Source organism: Crocodylus siamensis, chromosome 2, assembly GCF_052110815.1.
Source record: "Crocodylus siamensis isolate JL-2025a chromosome 2, ASM5211081v1, whole genome shotgun sequence".
Taxonomy (NCBI): domain Eukaryota; kingdom Metazoa; phylum Chordata; order Crocodylia; family Crocodylidae; genus Crocodylus; species Crocodylus siamensis.
The window spans coordinates 35,043,066-35,064,527 of NC_143396.1; the positions used below are offsets into that span (position 1 = coordinate 35,043,066).

The 21,462-nt window shown below is 41.5% G+C and overlaps 1 protein-coding gene across 8 annotated transcripts in view; it reads left to right on the forward strand.

Annotated features, from left to right (window-relative positions):
- SLIT2 (slit guidance ligand 2) overlaps positions 1-21,462 on the forward strand; it is a 453,521-nt gene that overhangs the window by 365,722 nt on the left and 66,337 nt on the right. For all 8 annotated transcript variants that reach the window (XM_090035691.1, XM_090035688.1, XM_090035693.1 and 5 more), the window contains 5 exons: positions 4,509-4,652; positions 6,537-6,680; positions 7,886-8,052; positions 8,888-9,020; positions 20,046-20,114. In XM_090035691.1, the coding sequence (XP_089891817.1) occupies positions 4,509-4,652; positions 6,537-6,680; positions 7,886-8,052; positions 8,888-9,020; positions 20,046-20,114 (657 nt within the window). The remainder of the gene's footprint in view (positions 1-4,508; positions 4,653-6,536; positions 6,681-7,885; positions 8,053-8,887; positions 9,021-20,045; positions 20,115-21,462) is intronic.

Consider the following 21,462-nt stretch of genomic DNA (forward strand, 5'->3'; position numbering starts at 1 on the left):
CTTTTCAAATAGTGTATTAGTTTATTAGTATACTTTTCTATAACTTTGTGATCTCACTTCACATTAGGGCTGTGCAAAACAAAAGCGTTCTGTTTTAACCAGCATTTCAATGTTTTGACAGAACAGTATTTTGTTTCGACTTATGTTTCAAGTCAAAACGGCTGTTCCGTTTCGTTCCATCGAAATGTTTTGGTGTTTTGACCCTGTTTCAACATTTTGCCCATAGGATATCATAGGGAAGGTCAAAAGAGGCTGTAACTTTGTCTGTTCTGACCAAATTTGGATGAAACATGGCAGAATGGTAGTCCATTCTAAGGGCATGACACATGCCAAGTTTCAAGAAGGCAAGTTTCAAGGAGATAAGTGCAGGGGTTTGGGGAAAACTGCACCTTAAGCTGTGGACAAGCAAAACTCATGACATGGGTACTTGTGTAACTGTGTCTGTCTTGGGGCACGGGGGGCGGTGGGGAACTACTACAGGTCTGGCTGCTAAGCTAGGAGTTATGGTCACAAACTCCTGGAAGATCGTTTCAGACTCGTTTCAGGCTCAACATTAGGAAAAACTACTTCACAACTAGGGTATCCAGACTGTGACCATTACTCCTACCTTTCCCTAAGGGTGCCCTGGTGAACCAAGCCCTAGATGTACACTTCTGATGTAGCGGTGAGCTGCTACCAGGTCTCCTCTCAGCCTTCTCTTTCTCAGGCTGAAGCGTCCCAGGTCCCTCAGCCTTTCCTCATATGGCTTGCCGTGCAAGTCTCTGATCATACAAGTGGCTCTTCTCTGGACTCTCTCAAGCTTTACCACGTCCTTGTTACGGTGCGGAGCCCAGAACTGGACACAGTACTCCAGCTGCAGTCTCACCAGTGCTGAGCAGAGGCGAATAGAGCAAGAGAATTGCTTCTTTGCGATGGTTCTGCTGGAGATGCATCAATTGATGCATGCCGGCGTATTGTTTGCTCTGCTGGCTGCAGCATCACACTGCTGGCTCATGTTCATGCTGTGGTCAGTTATTACCCCCAGGTCTGTGGTGGCAAGAGATGGGGGATCTTCAGTCCTGTTGCCTGATGAGAGGCAGCAGTTGCACAAGCACCCATGTCATGAGTTTTGCCTGTCAGCAGCTAGGGGTGCAGGGCCCCAGGACCCCCATGCACCTATCCCCTTGACAGCTGGTAGGCTTTGTGGCCTCAGCAGGGACTAGCAGGCCTGCAGCTTTCACCCTGCTGCGCCTTAACACACACAGTGTCAGCCATGTCATGAGTTTTACTTGTCCGCAGCTTGAGGTGCAGTTTCCCCCAAACCCCTGCACTTATTCCCTTGAAAGTTGGCAGGCGTTGTGGAGCTAGCAGCTATCTCCTTGAAACTTGGCAGCAGGGGCTAGCATGCCTGGAGTTTTGACCCTGCTGTGGCTTAACACATACACGACACAAGTTTGGCTCTCAAGACTTTTGGGTGCAGTTTCTCTGAACCCCCTGCACCTATTTTCTTGAAACTTGGCAAGCTTTATGCCGTCAGATGGAGCTACTATTCTTGCAAGTTTTATCCAAATCTGCCCAGAAATGACAAAGTTATAGGCTGTTTCAACCTTCCCCTTTATAGCCTATGGGAGAAATGTCAAAACAGCGTTGAAATGGTGAAACGTTTCGACTTGCCTTGTTTTGTTTCATGGCTGTTTCGACCATATCTGTTTCATTTCAGTTTGGCTGTTTCGACCTCGAAACAGGTCGAAAGAGCATCAAAACAAAATTGCTGGCAAAATTTCACACAGCCCTACTTCACATCTGTATTCCAGTTAGAAATCAAAAGTAGGTTTGACCTTATCTTTGAGGCAGAGGAAAGCTGGATGATCTTTTCTATAGGGCTAGTACTGTCAGTAACAACTTCTCATGCTGTATAGCTTTGGCACCTTTAGTTTAGTATTCAAACACCTCATCTGTTGTACAGCCATAGCAGGGATCTAGCACTCTAACTAGTTAAAAAAAATGGTTCCAGTAAATCTTTTGCAACTTCCTGTGCTACTCCCAAACCATGCTGTTTTGCTTCATTCAGCACATTTGGGACATGTCTTTGACTTTGTGCTTCATTAAACTATCGTTAGGGAAAAAATCAAAACTAAATGATTGGAAAAATGACTTGCACAAGTTTTTAACATATAAAGAAGAAAATCCTACCAAGGTTGTTTTAAGCTTTAAGGATGAAAAGAAAGGTTATATTATAACACTTTATATTAGATGTATTTCGTGTCCAATCATTTTATTAATGATAACATGTCCAAAAGTGTCCAATCATTTTATTAATGTTTCCTACAAAATGCAAACTTAAATATTAAGGTGGAGGAAATGGAATAAAATCCAAATAAATATAGATCAGATTAATGCAAAAATGATCCACCATTTATACTATATAAATACACCACAAAATGACTGTTAGATGTGGGTTAATCTAGTTTGACCAGAAATTGCTGCCTCCTCAATGTCATTCAGTGACCCTGCATGAAATGAATTGGTGGTCATGGGCCAGTTCTTGTTGGCAGGCATCCATATCACAAAACCACTGCACTTGTTAGCAGACTCCGTGAAGAAGCCAAAGACAGAATTGACGTGGCATTTGGACTACCCTATTTTGCCACTGAAGGTGGAGATGAAGTATTTGATGTTTGCAGAGCTATTTCTCATCCTGTTTTTGTACTGTAGATAACTAAAGGTCTTCATTCTACAGGACTGTCAAACCACTATTTTTTCAGAAACCATCTCTTGGAATGAAATCCAAGAAATACCCAGAAAAATACTGTTACATGAGGGCCACATACTTAGAAAATGAATGTAGGAAAAATTCTACCACAGGTAATAATTATAAGCTGAATTCAATAATAAATTTAAGTGATCTTACTTTAATATAGTTGCTAGTTTCCAGCTAAAGCACAGGTTTCTTGGGGACCAACAATAAGCAACAATAAGAATATCTGCGTGTGGCTCTCTACTGCTTTAACTTAGAGTTATTTTGAATTTGGAATAAGAAAAGAGCAACATAAAGAAAAAAGTTTAGTGTAAATTTAGCATTGCTAATAATATTGTTACAGGAGTTTCTGAGACTATGAACAGATAAATTATGCAAAGTTAAAATAAGAAATGTGACTTACTGTACATAAACTGATCCACGGTAATTGTTTCATGTGTCTCGTCTAGCCATTTGTAAGTACAAGCTTAGCTGTAACTATTTTTCAGTTATTTCATTTGGGGATAAACTGATCCAGGCTTCACCAGCTTCCACATATTATGAAGTGAAGTAGATGCACAAAACAGTAAATGAAGATCAGCCCATGTAGTATGCTCTCCCTCTGATACTCCTAACTCAATATATTTTGTCTATTCATATGCTAATAAAAGTCTCACATGATTTACAAAATGAGTTAAATAAGTTTGAGAAAAAAATGAGGTACCTGCTCTACAGCAATCCATCTTTAGTAACTTTTAACGGAGTTCTGCACAGGCTCAGATTTATTCCCAACAAAACATCATTGAAAAACTGGGACCTGTGTCTAATTGATTTGATGGCTTCATGACATGTACATACTTTGAATCACAGATGAGTTGCATAAACATTAACAACTCCTCAAAAAGTGTCTGTGAGAGTATTGCAGTAATATTCCCATTTTACACAAGGAGAAAAAAAGATAAAAGTAAGTACTTTCCTTAGACTACACCTGAAGTGAGATGTGAATCTGGGATTAGAAGTGAGGAGTTCTTGGCATCGGTCTTGTGCTTTAGCCACACAGCAGACCATATTTTTCACTCCAAAACTCAACTCTCAGTTATGCCTTCAAAGACAAGATAGATTAAAAATTGCAGGTATGTAAGAACTAAGTAGCCAAAACTCACCTGAAGCAGCAGCATTTGGTTTTGTAGGTATCAGACAACGAAACATGAATTCTGGCATTAACATGGATTTTGATGCAATAAGTATGTAAAGTCCTTTCTTAAATATAAAAAAACACTGCTAGAAGGTATGTCAAATATGTTTATTTTTTTCCTGATATTATTGATAACAGGTAAAAGAAATAAAGTTTAGTATCACTTAATTTTCTGTGTTGTTTTGAACATAGTTTCATAAAAAGGCATTATAACAGCATACTTACGTTTCTTTAAAATCTTACCTTTTTACTAGTACCAGTGGTTGTTAAATTTTCATTTTTAGAGTTTTCTGTGAAAGCGCTTTCTTATATTAAGCAGTCACTGATAACAACTCTGGCTAGGATTTTTTCCACAGGGGTTAGGCGCCCTTTGAAAATCCTGTTCTCCAAGTTTGTATTTCATCAAGTTTTGACTTTAAACAGGGCTAATGTCTCCATTAGTTTAGTATTTGAATTTATCTTCCACCTTTACATATTAATTGCTCAGATTAATGTTAACCTATGGTAATGGACAATTTATCTATAGCAGGTAAATATCTTAAGACATTAAAAAAAAGACATGCTTTTCTTCAATTTTGTTTTATGAATGCACCATAGAAATCTGAGCAATAATAAGATCACAGATATAGAAGAAGGAGCATTTGAAGGAGCATCTGGCGTGAATGAACTGTTGCTCACAAGTAATCGTTTGGAGAATGTCCAGCACAAGATGTTCAAAGGACTAGAAAGTCTCAAAACATTGTAAGTCTATTTGGGTGTTTTTCCTCTCCTTCTGTGCCAGATCTCTTTGACTTATAGCAGTAACCTGCCTTTCTTGTACCTTTTATTTTGAAGGCAAACTATGGTACAAGGAAGCATATCCCTAGTGTTTGCTCCTTTTCTTCACTAAGCTTTATAGTGTGAATTTGTTAAGTATGGGCCTGATCAAGTTGCAGACATTCTCTGAAATGTCTGTGGTCCATCTGGACTGTGCAGTAGCTGAATGTGATTCTGACTCTTTGAGTGTGTATATGTGGGAGGAGGAAGGAGAAGTCATCTTCTTTGGAGCTATAGGAATTATGCATTCTGCACAATGTAGTCTCTGATTAAGTCCAGCCTATCTGTTGTTGGGGATTACGCTGGAAAACAGTGATGAATTCAGCTGATATTGAAACATGGGAAGAGATTTTTCGACAACTGATTTTAATTTCATTTAGCCAATGACAGCTGTGGCTTTAAATTCTTTTGTTCTTCCATTAAAGCATTGAGGGGCCAATTTTTTTTTTTTGTTGGTGTGCCACAAATGAGTTCTGCACTATATCCAAGTGCCACTCTGATCCCCTTTCCCTGCCCAATCTTCTTCTCTGCTTTCTGCTACCTCCTTACCCTATCTACTCCTTTGTGTCCTGCTTTCTGTCCTACCTGCTGCTGCATTCCCTGCTTTCTTCCCAGTCAGCCGTGTGCCACACAAAGAAGTTGTCTGTGCGGCTTGTGCACCCATGCTGCAGGTTGGCCACCTCTGCCTTAAAGGAAGTTCAGGCCATTCAGTCAAGAAGATCTGTTTATATGATCTGTGGGTTTCTTCCTTTTTATTATGACCTTTTTGCTTCCTGGGCAAATCCTCAACTGCCAGTCACAGAGCTCTGATTTTGGTTTTGGACTTCTCTGGCAAGCCAGGCTTCCTGATCAACAAACCAGTTCTCCACTGAATGAAGAACTATGTTTTTTTCTGGGGTTTAACAAGCCCAAAGACCGTAGATACTTGTTAATACATTGGACCTAACATTTTTAATTTTCTTTTTGTTTCAAACATCTGAATGTGTCAGAAGTTAATTTTTTTATGTATCTAAGTTTTAAAAAAGATATTTCTGAGTTAATGACAAAGATGCAAAAGCAGCAATGCCTTTAATTATGTGAATCCCATATGCTGGTATTACTTACAGAAATCTGGTTTTAGGAAGGTTGTTTCTTGCTTGAGATACTGAACTTTCTGATAGTTATTAAAACCATGCTGAGTGAGTGAGATCAAGCTGATTTATGTTAATTGAAAGATTTGTTAAACAAGTAACAGGAGTGCTTTCTGGCATTTAGATTATAATCATGTTAATAAATTCTATCATTCCTTTATGTTAAATAACAGTTTAATATTATGAGCTTGTTTATAATTTGAATAAAGAGGGAGGATATAGAGATTGTTAAATGTCACCAGAATAAAAGAAATATGCAACAGCCATGTACATTTTTAATTTGTAAATCAGCTCTCTTATAACAATAGGAAAATAGCTCAGTTTTTATCTGGTAACTTTACTTACATCAGCTTTAAGGGAATGGAAATAATCACATATAAACTACAAAATTGTAGTGATTTTTCATTGCAGTAAGTGTCTTTAAAAACATACTAACTTTAATTTTTTTTTAGTACTCTGTAATAATACAATATAATTAAATATTCCAGTTATATACTATTGAATTAGGTTTGTTGACTAGCAAAATGTTTATTGCTTAAATAAGGTTCCTATGTTGTTTATAGATAGAATAAGTACAGTAAATGGTAAGTAACTAATAAACAGCAAAAAGTTGATATTTTGGTAAATGGATTATATTCAACTATCATATATTAATTCATGTTAATCCTTGCTTTCTCAGGATGCTAAGGAGCAATCGTATAAGCTGTGTAGGTAACGATAGTTTCACAGGACTAAGTTCTGTCCGTTTGCTTTCCTTATATGACAACCAAATTACTACAGTCGCTCCAGGAGCCTTTGATACTCTCCATTCACTCTCTACATTGTAAGTTAAACTATAAATATGAATGTATCTAGGATTTAAAACCATTCACATTTTTATACCGATTGATATCAGTGATTCCTCTTTACAATCTAGCAGCATGCGGTTTGATCGTTTTCTAAGCAAAAACTCAACAGTCCAAACTTCTAAAAGGAAATTTAAAAAGTTTACATCCTTGCCATTTTGAATACTTGCACTTTCTTAGATGCCTACTAGAAGTATCTTTAGATAAGTCTAGGCATTGAATTTGTTTTCCACTCTTCCCTAGAAGTTTTCAAGGAATTTTGAAACTTGATAGAGAGGAGAATTAAGAGGGGCCCTAGTGTAGACAAGTTTCCCAGGACTACGCTGGCATTCTTGACACTAAGCTTCCTCCTGTCAAACAGCACAATTCACATGTGATATAGAACTTACCTTGGAGTTTAACTCTGGCATAATGGAACTTTAGTCCAATTTTCTTCTGAATAAATTTTCATGTTAGAAATTATTTATTTTGTAAGGGTTATCTAAATTCAAATATGTTTTAATTCAGTGGTTGGGAAAGAGGGGAAGGGGCACAAGAGGAGAAAAGCACCTGTTTGATACCACTTGTGTTACTGAAAAAGTAATGTCTCTATGAAGCATCACTCAGGAAAGTACTTAATCCTCTTTCAACGTAAAATATGACACTTTACACCTAGTAATTTGTGCATATTAAAGATGGCATGTTTATAAATAATGGAATTGTCAATAGGTTTGTGCTGAAGTGAAGAGATGCCAAAAGTACTGAGACTTGTAGAAATAAATTCATTTTTATAACTGGCATTTAATCAACTTAGCTGTCAGGTTAGATAGGAAACTTATTCTCTAGGCAAATAAAAAAGATGGAAATCTTGAGATGACAACTTAATGAAATAGCTGTTGTCAGGTTAAAGCTAATAATATAAAGTAATCAGCCTTCATCTCTATATTAAATTACTGTGTTATCAGTGCAGGGTAGTTTGACAGCAAGTCACATCTCTGACAGGTTTAAATTATTTCTAAATGAGATGTATCAAGATTCACTGCACAAATCCTAAATTGCAGCCTTCAGCTTTGGTTTGCATATGAAAATGTTGGAGGAATTTCACTTAAGCTGAACTTTTTGAAAACAGAAATCGAATGTTTTAACTGAAAACAAAGTTGTATTATTGAAACTAAATTATGTATCGTTTGCATGTGGTTCTCAGAAACCTCTTAGCCAATCCTTTCAACTGTAACTGTCACCTGGCTTGGCTGGGAGATTGGCTGAGGAAGAAACGCATTGTAACTGGAAACCCTCGCTGTCAAAAACCCTACTTCCTAAAGGAGATTCCCATCCAGGATGTGGCAATTCAAGATTTTACTTGTGATGATGGTAAGAAATGCATACTTGAGCTGTCAGGAATGCAGCTTCCATACATGTATCTGGAATATTGCATAGATCGTAAAGGCTCATATAAGTGGACCACTCTAATTTTATACATGTTCCTTGTCATCCATTTGACTCCCAAATAAAATAATGTCTGCAGTAGAAGCTCTATCCACCCATTTTGAAATGATTAGTAAGTGTGCAGCTGTCATATGCATATGTTAACAAGCCCTTTGAAGATAACAGTATGCAACACTGTAAATAAATATTTAAAGATAAAATGGAGATTGAGATAATTGGGCTGATAGATGTTGTCTAATGCAATTGGATTCAAATATTCTCTAGCAGGCTATACACATTCTAATATCATATTAGAGATTTGCTCACTTGTTACTGAATTTCAATATTTATATGCAAATGTGAAAAACTGCTTTTCTCTCATATCACAGTGTTTTTAAGACTGTTTGTATGCTTGCTGATTTTCAAATGTTTAACTTTCCCTAATAAAAAGGAAGCAGTCCTTATTTGCCTTTTTATAGATCTGTAGAGTATATGGCTTTGTTACATTTTATGTAATTGTGATTTTACTTTAATATTTCTTTCTCTAAAGAATATGAATCTTGGGTACTAAAACATCATGGATAAACAAATGATGTAATTCAAAATGGAATGTACTTGAAGTGATATTTTTAGTGATAACTTTATGATTTCCATCCATCAAGCTATGGCACAGCAGAACCTTCATGTCTGTTTAGGAATTACATGTGTTGTATTACTGGCGGTTCTTAAGTGTTCTGCACAGCAAAGCTTTCATTTATCTGGGGTTTTTTGTACTAACTAGGAAATGATGACAACAGTTGTTCCCCACTGTCTCGCTGCCCCGCAGAATGTACCTGCCTGGACACAGTAGTTCGCTGCAGCAACAAAGGCCTTAAGGCTTTGCCCAGAGGCATCCCAAAAGATGTAACTGAACTGTAAGTAGCACTCATTCTTCCTTTTTTTAAATGTCAAGGTCAGAGACATACTGTCTGATTTAAGAATGAGAAGAGGAAAAAGTATGCAAAGTAAAAAAATGACATTAAATGATCAGTGAGAGTTTAAGATTTTAGCACTTATTACATATTATGGCCTAAAAACAACAAGGACTTCTTCACAGAGAAATTAAGTAACAAAAATTCCTGTTTATAAATAGAAGGCCAGTGTAATTGAAATTCTAATATTCGTATTTTCCTATGCTTAGGATATTAGATATAGGATCTATATCTCTTATATAAATCAGCCATTTCTGTTTGAGTTTGTGACTCATATATTAAATCACTGTTCTTTAACCATTTCTATTTTGAGTTTGTGACCCATATACTGAATCTACCCATATGTAAACTTGAAATTAAAATGGATCAGAAGCTATGAATTAAAGTGAACTGGATTCATATGCTTCATTACTCAGCCAAGAACAAATACAGAAATTAAATATCATAAATGATAAAAACTAAATCAGTTATTGTAAGAGAACTTGATCAAAGTGTGGTAGTTGTTGAACCTGTGGTAGAAATCAGTAAGCTCATCCAGATGTTCAGTCCAGGTGATGAAAATATCATCTATGTTTAGTAAAGGTTTATCAGTGCAGTTTTTCTAAAAATTCCTCCTACAGATAGCTCATGAAGAGGGTGGCATGTTGGGGGGCCATCCTTTTGCCTGTAGGGTGTTCCCACTCCTTGGAGGAAGTATTGGTTATAAGAGGTAAAGTTATTTTGAGGTGAAGATGAAGTGGATGATTTGTGCAGTTAATGTGATTTCAAAACTGAGTGTACTCTTTGTAACCAAATTCAGGCAGACAGCTGGGCCTTCATGTGTAGGATATTAGTGCAAATATGTGGTTGCAAATATGGCTCTCTCAGGGGGTGGTTGATGTTCCAGAGCTTGTTGAGGAAATCTGTTGTGTTTTGTCACTCGAAGAGCAAGTTTCAGGTGGGTTTGTATGAACCCTGCTACCTCTTCAGTAAGAGTACCACAGTTGGATGTGATTGATGCCAGGATGACTTTGTGAATCATCAGAAGCATAACAAAATGTTTCTGGGTTGGGAATGTGGGACTGGTTTGAACAGGTTTTCTTTTTTCCTGGAGCTGGTTTGATAGTATTTTTCCAGTTCAGGAGTAAATATTAGTGTGAGGTCTTCCCCAAGTTCTTTATGGTCCTCAGTATTAGAGAATTATCTTGTAACCTTAATCATATAGTCTTGACAGCGGAGGATGATTATAGCTCTTCCTTTGTCCACTGGTTTGATTACTGTTTTGTTGTTGGATCTTAGGAACTATATGGTTTTTCTCTCTGAAAGGGAGAGGTGGACCTGGTTTGCGTCGAGATTTGTTCTGTTAGATTTCTTCCTGAAATAGTCAATGTGGTAGTCCAGTGTGTGGTTCTCTCTACAGGGAAGGGTCCACTCAGATTTTTCTTGTCACCATTTATCCTAGCTATTACAGCAGAAATGTGGTCAGAATTGGTTCTGTCCATATATTCTTTCAGACAGAATCTGCTAAAGTATTTTTCCAATTCTCCATATCTCTGTCAAGTTGTTTCTCCAGGCAGAAGTTTGGGCCTTTTCAAAGTACCAATATATCAGAATGGGCATAGGAGTGCTTTGATAGGTTAATAATGTTCATGTTCTGGGTGGTGCTGTCTTGATTTGCTCCTGTGTGAGCATGATAGCTGTGAAGTGGCTCTTGTTGTGATAGTTGATTCTCCTTTTTTTCCTTACATTGGATGGCTATCATAGTTTCATTGTTTCATCGTTAGTAGGGTCGGAAGGGACCTGAGCAGATCATCAAGTCCGACTCCCTGCCACGGCAGGAAAGAGTACTAGGGTCAAACGACCCCAGCAAGGTGATTGTCAAGACTTGTCTTAAAGACCCCCAGGGTAGGAGCCAGCACCACTTCGCTTGGCTAGCCGCCCTGACAGTGAAGTAGCACATCCTGGTGTTTAATCTGAATTTACCCTCTGCCAGCTTGCGACCATTATTTCTAGTCACTCCTGGTAGTGCTCGGGGAAACAGGGACTCCCTCAATGCCTGCTGATCCCCTCTGACTAGTTTGTAACAGGCTACTAGATCCCCCCTCAGCCTTCTTTTGTGGAGGCTGAATAGGTTCAGGTCCCATAGCCTCTCCTCATAGGGCCTGCCCTGCTGCCCCCGATCATGTGAGTGGCCCTTCTCTGGACCCTCTCCATGTTGTCCACATCCCTCCTGAAGTCCGGCGCCCAGAACTGGACGCAGTACTCCAGCTGCGGCCTGACCAGTGCCGCATAGAGTGGGGAGGATCACCTCCTTGGATCTGCTTGAGATGCATCTGTGGATGCATGACAAGGTGTGGTTGGCCTTCCTGACTGCATCCCCACACTGCCGGCCCATGTTCATCTTGGCATCAATGATGACCCCAAGATCCTTTTCTGCCTCTGCAGTGTTGAGAAGGGAGGTCCCCAGCCTGTAGGTATGGTGCTGGTTCTTCCTCCTCAGGTGCATCACCTTGCACTTGTCAGTGTTGAATCCCATCCTATTCTTGTCCACCCACCCCTGTAACCTGTCTAGGTCCAATTGTAGCCTATTCCTTCCTTCTAGCATGCCCACATCTCCCCACATCTCAGTGTCATGAGCGAATTTGAACAAGGTGCTTTTTACCCCTCTGTGCAAGTCTCTGATGAAGATGTTGAACAGTGCAGGCCTGAGGACCGAGCCCTGCAGAACCCCACTGTCCCACATCCCTCCAAGTCGAAAATGACCTATCCACCACCACTCTCTGAGTGCAGCCCTCCAGCCAATTGGCGACTCAGTTGACTGTGTGGGTGTCGACACCACAGCCCCTCAGTTTCTTAATGAGAACGGGGTGAGAGACAGTGTCGAAGGCCTTCTGAAGGTCCAAGAAGACTATGTCCACTGTTACCCCTGCATCTAAGGATTTGGTGAACTGGTCGTAGAAGGCCACCAGGTTGGTCTGACAGGATCTGCCTCTAATGAACCCATGTTGATTGCCCCTAAGCATAATCTCTCCTGCTGGCTCCTTGTGGACATGTGCCAGAATAATTCTCTCAAAAAGCCTACCCAGGATCAAGGTAAGACTAACTGGCCTATAGTTCCCCGGGTCCTCCTTCCTCCCTTTTTTGAAGATGGGAACCATGTTGGCCCTCTTCCAGTCCTCCGGTACCACGCCAGAGCACCGCAAGTGCTCATAAAGCCATGCCAGGGGTCCCGTAATGACCTCAGCTAATTCCCTCAGCACTCTGGGGTGGAGATTGTCTGGATCAGCTGATTTAAATACATCCAGTCCCTCCAGAAGTTCCCTGACTAGATCGTCCCTGACCCTTGGCCTAGGTGCACCTCCCCTGGGGCGTGAGGAAGCCTAGTGGGGGGGCTGATCTGGTCCCTGCTCAGGAAAACGGAGGCAAAGAAGTTGTTGACTAGGTTAGCTTTGTCGTCTGGTGTGATGACCAAATTTCCTAGCATGACTTGCAGGGGACCCACGTTACCTAGTACCTTCTTTTTGTCCAGTGTATTTAGAAAAGGACTTCTTGTTGTTCTTGATCCGCGTAGCTAGTCCCAGTTCCATCTCCACCTTGGCCTTCCTGACTGCCCCCCTGCATCCCCAAGCAACCGCAGTATAATCCTCCCTGGTGATGGCCCCTCCCTTCCATTGGGTATACACCTCCCCTTTAGCTAGGAGACATTCCCGGATGTTTTTGGTGAGCCATGGGGGCTTTTGCGCCCTCCTGCTCCCTTTGATCCATGTTGGGATTACCTCTCTTTGGGCTTGGAGGATTGTCTCCTTAAGAAGCAAGCACTCTTCTTGGACACCTGGCTCCCTTCCTTTACGGGACCTCAGTGGTTCCTTGACTATTCTCCTTATCTTATTGAAGTCCACCCTCCTGAAATCTAGGGCTGCTGCCTTGCTGCAGGCCTTTGCCACCTTGCGCTGGATGGTGAATTCCAGCAGGCAATGATCACTGTCACCCAGATGGTCAAGCACGGCAGCCCCCTCACCAGGTCATCACCCATGGCCAGCACCAGGTCCAATGAGGCTTCTCCCCTGGTGGAGCTGTGCACCTCCTGAGTTAGATGGAGGTCCTGCATTTTAGCTAGGAACCTATGTGAGTGGTCAGACCTGGCTGACTGCTCTTCCCAGCAGATGTCTGGAAAGTTCAGGTCACCCATGATGACCATGCCCTTTGACCTAACTACCTCCGTGAGGTGACTTTAGAATTCCTGGTCTAGCTCTTCCCTTGGTTGGGTGGTCTGTAGTAGACCCCCACCGTTAAGTCTCTTTCACCTCGACTGCCTTGTATTCTACCCCAGAGCACTTCAGTGTTCCCCTCCTCTGACTCTGTGCTACTTGATGAGGATGTGCATTCCTCCTTAATGCAGAGTGCCACACCCCCACCTTTCCTCCCTGTCCTGTCGCTTCTCTACAGCCTATAACCCTTGATATTCACTGCCCAGTCATGCGCTGGGTCCCACCACGTTTCAGTGAGCTCCACTATGTCTGGGTTGGTGTCAGCTGGCAAGAGGGTAAGTTCCTCCTTCTTGTTTCCCATACTATGAGCATTTTGTGTAGAGGCATTTGAGGCCTCCTGTGGATGTGTGCACTGGCCCCCTAATCTCAGCATTGCCCTGGACCCTGTTGCTTACCTGTGTGTATGTTCCGCTCATCAGTCTAGGCTAGGCTGTACTTGTGGGTGCTGCTTGGTTTAGCAGTCCAAGGCTTCCTCCGCCCTTGTCTTCCCCTTCATCAAAGTCTCTTGGTAAAAAGTTGGTCTTCTACCTGGCAACGAAGTATGCCTCCATGTTTAGCTCTCTGTTTAGGAGCATAAATAAGTAGGTCCTGTTTAAATTGATCCCTTTTGGAGTAGGTTAGCTGAAAAATGTAGTTTAATTTTTTCTGAAGTTCTCCTACATAGTTACGTTGCACAGTTGGAACTGTGAGTGTTGGCCAGCGTGTTCCAAGAGATGAGTCCTCCCAGGGATGCTGTTAAGTTTCTTGCACATGCTTAGTGTAGCAGGGTACCCTCCAGTGTTGGCCATGATATCCCTTGGTGTGTGAAGTACCCCTACCTCATATAGGCTTGCCTAGTCTCCCCAAGCTACAACCTAACTTTATCTGCCACACCTTATTATAAAGTTAGGGAGACAGTCCTTTGGGACTCAGGTGAGCCTCTAGGTGTCTGTTCCTCCTAGTGCCACTCTCTCTTTCTTTCTGCTTTCAATAATGATAGACTTTTGACCTAAGTACCTCCGTGAGGTGACTTAAGAATTCCTGGTCTAGCTCTTCCCCTTGGTTGGGTAGTCTGTAGTAGACCCCCACCATTAAGTCTCTTTCACCTCGACTGCCTTGTATTCTACCCCAGAGCACTTCAGTGTTCCCCTCCTCTGACTCTGTGCTACTTGATGAGGATGTGTATTCCTCCTTAATGCAGAGCGCCACACTCCCACCTTTCCTCCCTGTCCTGTCCCTCCTGTACAGCCTATAACCCTTGATATTCACCGCCCAGTCATGCATTGGGACCCACCACATTTCAGTGAGCTCCACTATGTCTGGGTTGGTGTCAGCTAGCAAGAGGGTGAGTTCCTCCTGCATGTTCCCCATAATCTGTCAGCCGAGAACTGTTGCAGAGGATCCTTCTGAAGCATGGATGCCCACTGAAATTTGTCACCGTTCTCTGCCTGCTCCATGATGGTATGTGAGTTGTGGTTTTCAGCAATAGATCTATCACAGATTACTTTGAGTTTAAAATGAGAGTTAAGCAAGGCTGTATTGAAGCAAGGAAGCAGACATTCAGGCAATCCTCAGTGTCTTTACCAAAGTATGTAAGAAAAGAGGACTGATGCTAAACATTCGGTCCTCCACCAACAAGCTCCTAATGAACAGTCCCCAGCTCCAGTAATCCAGATCCACAATGAGACTGGAAAACATTGAGTATTTCCCATACCTCAAAAGCACTCTCTGTTAGAAGGCTGATATCAATGAAAAAATCCAACATAGTTTCAAATGTCCAAATGCAGACTTTGGATGTTTGAAGAAATGGGTGTTCGAAGATTCCAACATCAGATCCAAAACTTACCTCATGGTTTATGAAGCAGTTGTGATCCCCACCTTGCTGTACAGAGCTGTGACATAGCCCATGAACAAGAAACATCTAAAAGTTGTTGAAGAACCATCATACTGCCTACGGAAGATCATGTGAATCTAGTGGGAAGACAGATATACCAACGTTAGTGTCCTTCTGCAAGCAAACACCATGAGTATATAGGTGATAATCATCTACCACCAGCTTCATTGGGCTGGTTATGTCATCTGAATATCTGACTCCAGGCTCTTGAAGCAAATTTTATTCTCCCAGCTCAGAGGAGGGCAGAGAAAGCTCTTCAGGGATGTTCTCAAGGTCAACTTAAAAAATGCAGCATCGGTGTCAACTCATAGGAGACTGTCATCCAGGACTGCCCCACATGGAGGAAGCATCTGCTGCAGGGAGCAGCAGGAAGTACTTTGAAACTTCACAACAATAACAGGAAAAGCAGAAGTAGCAGAAACAGCATGTCATGAACCAAATCAAGAATCCAGCACCACCCACCACACATAGAAACACATATCTGAGCTTCAGTAGAGTCTGTTGATCCTGGATAGGCCTCATCAGCCATCTCCAGACACAGAGATGACAATCATGGAAGACAATCATCCTCAACTGGGAGGTATTGCTGAAGAAGACCAGCAAGTTCTAACTTTTTACTCAATCCATTCAACCGGTTTCTTACTGTAAATCATTGTTTTTGTTCACTTAAGTCTTTTTCCATGTCATCCAGCAGTCAATTAAGCCTGCTACTCCCAAGGTCCTTTGCAGTGCTTTAGTTTAACTATAGCTCAGCATCACTACAGTCTAGCATAACTGAAACTCCTACACTCCCAACTAAAAACTCTAGCTGTTATGGTTCAATAAGGAGAAACCAAAATATATCCTGCTGGGTGAACTGAACCTCACAAAACCTTTAATCCATCCAGGCACACTCACCCTGCTACTCCTGGAGCTCCCCTCCCCTTGGACCTGAGCTTACCCATTCTGCAAGGAAGTTGCTTATTCCCTGATGCTGTTACTACTTTCCTAGAGTCAGTTTATATGCTGGCCCAACTCCTTCCCTGCTGGTAAACTGATTCCTAATTCACAACTCTGGCACAGGTGTTTTCCATGATCGCTTTTTAGCCTGGTTTGCTTCTGGCTTCAGAGGCAAGCCCACACCTGGGATCATAGCTTTCATAGACATTAGGGCTGGAAGGGACCTCGGAAGATCATTGAGTCCAGGCCCCTGTCGCAGGGGCAGGAAGTCAGCTGGGGCCGAAGTATCCCAGCAAGATAAACATCCAAATGTCTCTTAAAGGAGTTCAGAGGAGGTGCTTGCACAACCTCTGGCAGCAGTGTCTTCCCCATCAGCAGCCTCCGCAGCAGTTAAGAGTCTGGAGTCTAGTCATAATCCAGAGTTTAGTCGTAGCCTGGAGCTCCAATTTCACGCAGCCTCTGATTAGCTACTTTGTCTCCCATAGTAGCTGGGGCACTGCCAGCACAGTTTTTCTTTCTTCCTCCACCGATCAGGATTCTTTTCTCTACAGAGTCTAGGGCTAAGTCTCTCACCCTGTTGTGTAGCATCATTCCCCTACCTAAATCCTTGCCCCTCTGGGCCACAAAGTGGCCACTTTGTTTTCTTCTGCCTATCAGAACAGGGATTGGTTTCCCTTAAAAAGATGTTACTGAGCAATACAGGCACATAGGTCTATAGGATGGGAGGTGGGGGTTGGAGATCATCTGGGCACACTCATTGGCAATATGTTGGGGGGGCATGAGCCCCATATTTCTGTGCTGACAGTGGGGCACAGGGCTGCAGTCTGACCAGACTGGCACTAGCCAGAAGCCACCTCTGGCCCAACAGGCAGGACCCAATATGGGAGGGCAGAGTAGGGCAGGGAGACTCAGTGCTGCCGCTGCCACCAGGAGCTGCATGCCAGCTATGTCATCATGGCTGCCAAAGTGAGGTGCCCACTGCCTTCCCAGGAGTGGTGGCAACATGGGGTTGTGCCTTCCCACTGTGTCAGCAACATAGTCGATGCGTAAGTGGCAACACTGGGAGTGGGACACAACTATGCGTCACCACCCCTGCCATCCCTGGGCAGGCAGGGGGCACCTCACCTTGGCAACTATCGTGTGGCTGGAGCAGGGCTCCCAGTGGTGGTTGCAGCAGTGGCAGGTGTGCTCACCCTGCTCTGCTCTCCCACATCATGTTCCACCACTGGGCTGAGATGTCTCCTGCCCTATACCACTCTGGCTAGGCTGCAGCCCATGCCCTGCTGCCAGCACAGAAATCTGGGGGAGCACATGTCTCCTAACCCCGCCCCCCATACATTGCCAATGAACAGTGGTATGGAGAACTGCCCCGCAGTGTTGATACTTATGCATTGCATATGGGCAGGCCAGAGATTGGTGCACAGCCCTAATGGCGTGGGGCCAGTCAAGACCATCAGGAGCCAAGCTCTGGTGAGTCTGGATGAGCCCTGTACCATCAGGGAAGCCATCCAAGGACCCTCTGATGGCACAAGAGTGGCCCATACATGCCAGAGCTTAGTGCACAGTCCCGATGGTGCAGAGCCAATCCAAGCCATCAGGGGCCAAGCTCTGGTGAATCCACACCAACCCTAAATCATCAGGGAAAGGGTCAGGTTCTGGAAAGCCCCACATGTCCTCCCCTACCCCACATACTTTGGGACTGGAACCAGGGGGCAGCTGGGTTCCCTCTCTGACACCTCTGGGTCATACTGCTGGGTGGGAGGGAGGTGGCCGCCTGGAGGAAGAGCTGGCAGGGCAGGCAAGGGCAAGGGGGTGTGGGTGACACTACCAGGACTGGTGGGGGGCTGCAGGGAAAGCCAACAGGGCTGATTAGGGACAGGGCAGGGCAGGGGTGTGTGGGATAGCAGCTTGGGGCAGTGGTTGAGTAGTAAATCGGGGTAGGCAGAGATTTGGGGTCCAGAGTGAGGGGCACTTTCGTATCAGAGCTGCTCAGCACCACAAAGCACTGAGGAGGACAGCTGCAGCTGGGCTCATGTCCTGGTAAGCAAAGGGGGCAGGGACAGCTTTGATTTTCCATGATAAAAAGAACAAAATCAAACACCAAGATATATAGGTATTATAATTTATTTTATTATGATGATTGTGGCACTAGTAGGTTTCCAAATTACTTAAGATTGTAAATGTATCACTGAAACATTGTGTTCAACTGATACCTACACACACACACACACACACACACACACACATACACACACACACACACACACACACAAATATATATAGTGGCGTTTCATTTTAATCTCAGAAAAACACGGATGTTGCATTCTTTTAAATCGGAGAACTTTGTGTTTTTTAACAGAGAAAACAAGGATCCTTGGTTATCTGTGTTTCTACTAAGTGCCTACATTTAAATATGGCTGTTAGCAAATAAACACAATTTAACAATTAAAAATTGCTAATATTTACCTCCAGATATATTTTTCTTCAAATAAATGTTTATGTTCTACCTCTTTATAAAAGCAAAAACTCATTCTTGCAGCCCTTCAACTGATATGAATGGGGTCAGGATTTGGTTCTTGCCATACATGTGTAAAGCTATTCAAAACTATATCTTGGATTTAAAAACACATTTTGAGGTATACTGAAAAACTTTACTTTTCAGAAAACTTCCCAGCCTTAACTAGATAGATTTCTTTATTACTTCTATTACACATTTTAATTATGCAGTTTAGTTTAGGTACATTTTAGATCTGTCCATAACAGGAAACATTTCTCAGAGATTATCTTGAAGTAAAACAAGAGGAAAATTAAGTCCAAGTTAGTGCAAGTTCTCATAAGAAATCTTTTCATATTTAGTTCTCCACCTACAAAACTACTTTGAATCTATCTTTGTATGCATTTGAGGGCTATAGCCTTTTCTGTGAATTAAGGCAGTGAAAGTTTGACCTACAGCTGTTATTCTGGCTGCAGGAGAGAGAAAGAAATGTCTACAGATGCAGAAATGGTGCATGTCCTGTTTGGGGCAGAGGCAATTGTTGCTGGACACTTTCTACTCTTCAGATGTAAGTGGGTGTGCAAGCAAGTCAACTATGCCTCTGCAATTCTCTTTTCCAGAGCTGCTTCAAGCATCCCTGTACCCAAGTCTGCCCTAGATTAGAAAATTACATAAAGAGGACTGCTCCCAGTTTTTCTTAATACATTTATCCCAGCTACATGAGTAGTTCTTCCCTACACTTGACCCCAAAAACACCTACCTCAATAAAATTCTTCATTACTATGTTATTTGACTGTATATGATTGATATCTACCCATATTCATTCCAAAGGACAAAATGGAGATAATGTAGCTCAGTGGTTCTCAACCTTTTTTCATTTGTGGACCCCTAAAAAATGTCAAATGGAAGTGCAGACCCCTTTGAATTTTAAACTTGGGTATTCACATGCATTTAATTGTTCATAGTCATTTTTGCTAACCCCTTAGACATAGTCTGTAGACCCCCAGGGATCCATAGACCACAGGTTGAAAACCACCGATGTAGCTTTTTACTGTCAATTCCTATTCTTACTTAATTTAATTCAGACTCTATTGATTCACAGTAAATTACTTATGGAGTTAAAGTTTGGTTTTATTTTCCCTGTCTGTAAAATGATAATAACAATACCGATCGAGTTTTTTTAAATTGCACTATAAAGGGCTAAGTGGTTTTTTTTATTATTATTGTTTTGGATGTATATATCAGACTCTTAGGCAGCTGGCCTTCAGCCATCCTGTTATCCTGATGTGAAAGGAGGAAAGTTGTAAATAATCGTGCCTGTAAATTACTTGTCCTTATATATTGTTTTACTGTAACATTTTTGTCTTCACTTTAAATTAAAAAATAATACTTAATATTATATTTTTCTATTGTAGTTATTTGGATGGAAACCAATTTACCCTTGTTCCCAAAGAACTGTCTAACTACAAGCATTTGACACTTATGTAAGTACCTTTAGAGCATCTTTCAATACTGGTTGATCAAAAAACTACTCTTCCATTTAATGTAATAGTTACAAGAAAAACATAAAATGTAGTGGACCTTTTAGCAAGTATAACTCCAAGGCATGTTTTATAAATGGGGATATTTTTATGCTGCTGATCGCAGCACACTTCATTGCAAAGTAAATAGGCAGGTACTACAGTAAACCCAAAAGGGAATTCAGAATCTCACGAAATGTGCATTAGAGTAACTAATAGCTTACTATACAGATATGCAGTTACCTTACACCGAGGCACTGAAATGATTTCAATTATAGAGAAAATATTCTACTGTTTGTTTGAAACAAGAACAGTACATCCATTTACTATAGCCCCACATAATCAATGGTTTAATGCTTGGAGAAGAAAGCTTAGTTAAAACTTTTCATGGTTATTTCCAGCTCTGCTGCTGACTCAGAGTGATTTTGACCAAGTCACTAACCTAGGCATCAGCTAATTCAGAAAACAGAACTGCTACTATTTAGGTGCCTCAGGAGGGTTTTACAAGAGAGAGACAGGTTTTCAGCTAGCGTAAAATATTATAGACCTATTGACTTAAGTAGAGCTGTAACAGTTTACACCAACTTGGCATCTACCCCATATTTTTAAAGCAAGTTTAGGCTTAAATACAGTCAGACATTAAAACTTGGGGAGGATTTAGAGCCCTCTATCAAGACAATTGAAATGGTTTTCCATCTACATTGCAGTGCATTTCACTTTTTCAAATGTAGAAAAAAAGACTTTTTCCCCCACAGACTTTCCAAACCCTGTCAGAATAAATTATCACTTTCTCAAATATATACACTGGAGACCTTCAGGATTTGTGAATTTGTTCCATGAATGAGATAGGAGACCTACTTGCAGCATTTAGCCCTGCAAGGACCATAGTTTTTCATGCCATAAAACTTCTCTTGTGTCACGAACTTATGAAGTTGTGATCACTTGCAGTAGTGATGCCCCACTCTTCATTATGAAGGCTTCCAGCCAAAGCATAAATAGTGATGAATGTTTATAAAATAAATACAGATTTCAGTATCAGAATAATGGAGTTAGTCATAAAGGTCTGTATTTTAATAAATAATTTTGACTGATTACAAATACAAAGCACAAACATAAAAAGTTCAGTTAATAAAGTTTTATTACATTAGTCATCTAAGATTCTAGTAGACGATTCCAAAGGTGGCACACAGAATATTATTATGTTTTTAACAAAGTCCTTTGCTATTAAAGAGTATCTCTAAGTTCCGTTTTTTCCCTCACATGCATTATAAAAGAACCAAATTATTTAGGTAATCTTAGTTCATAGACCCAT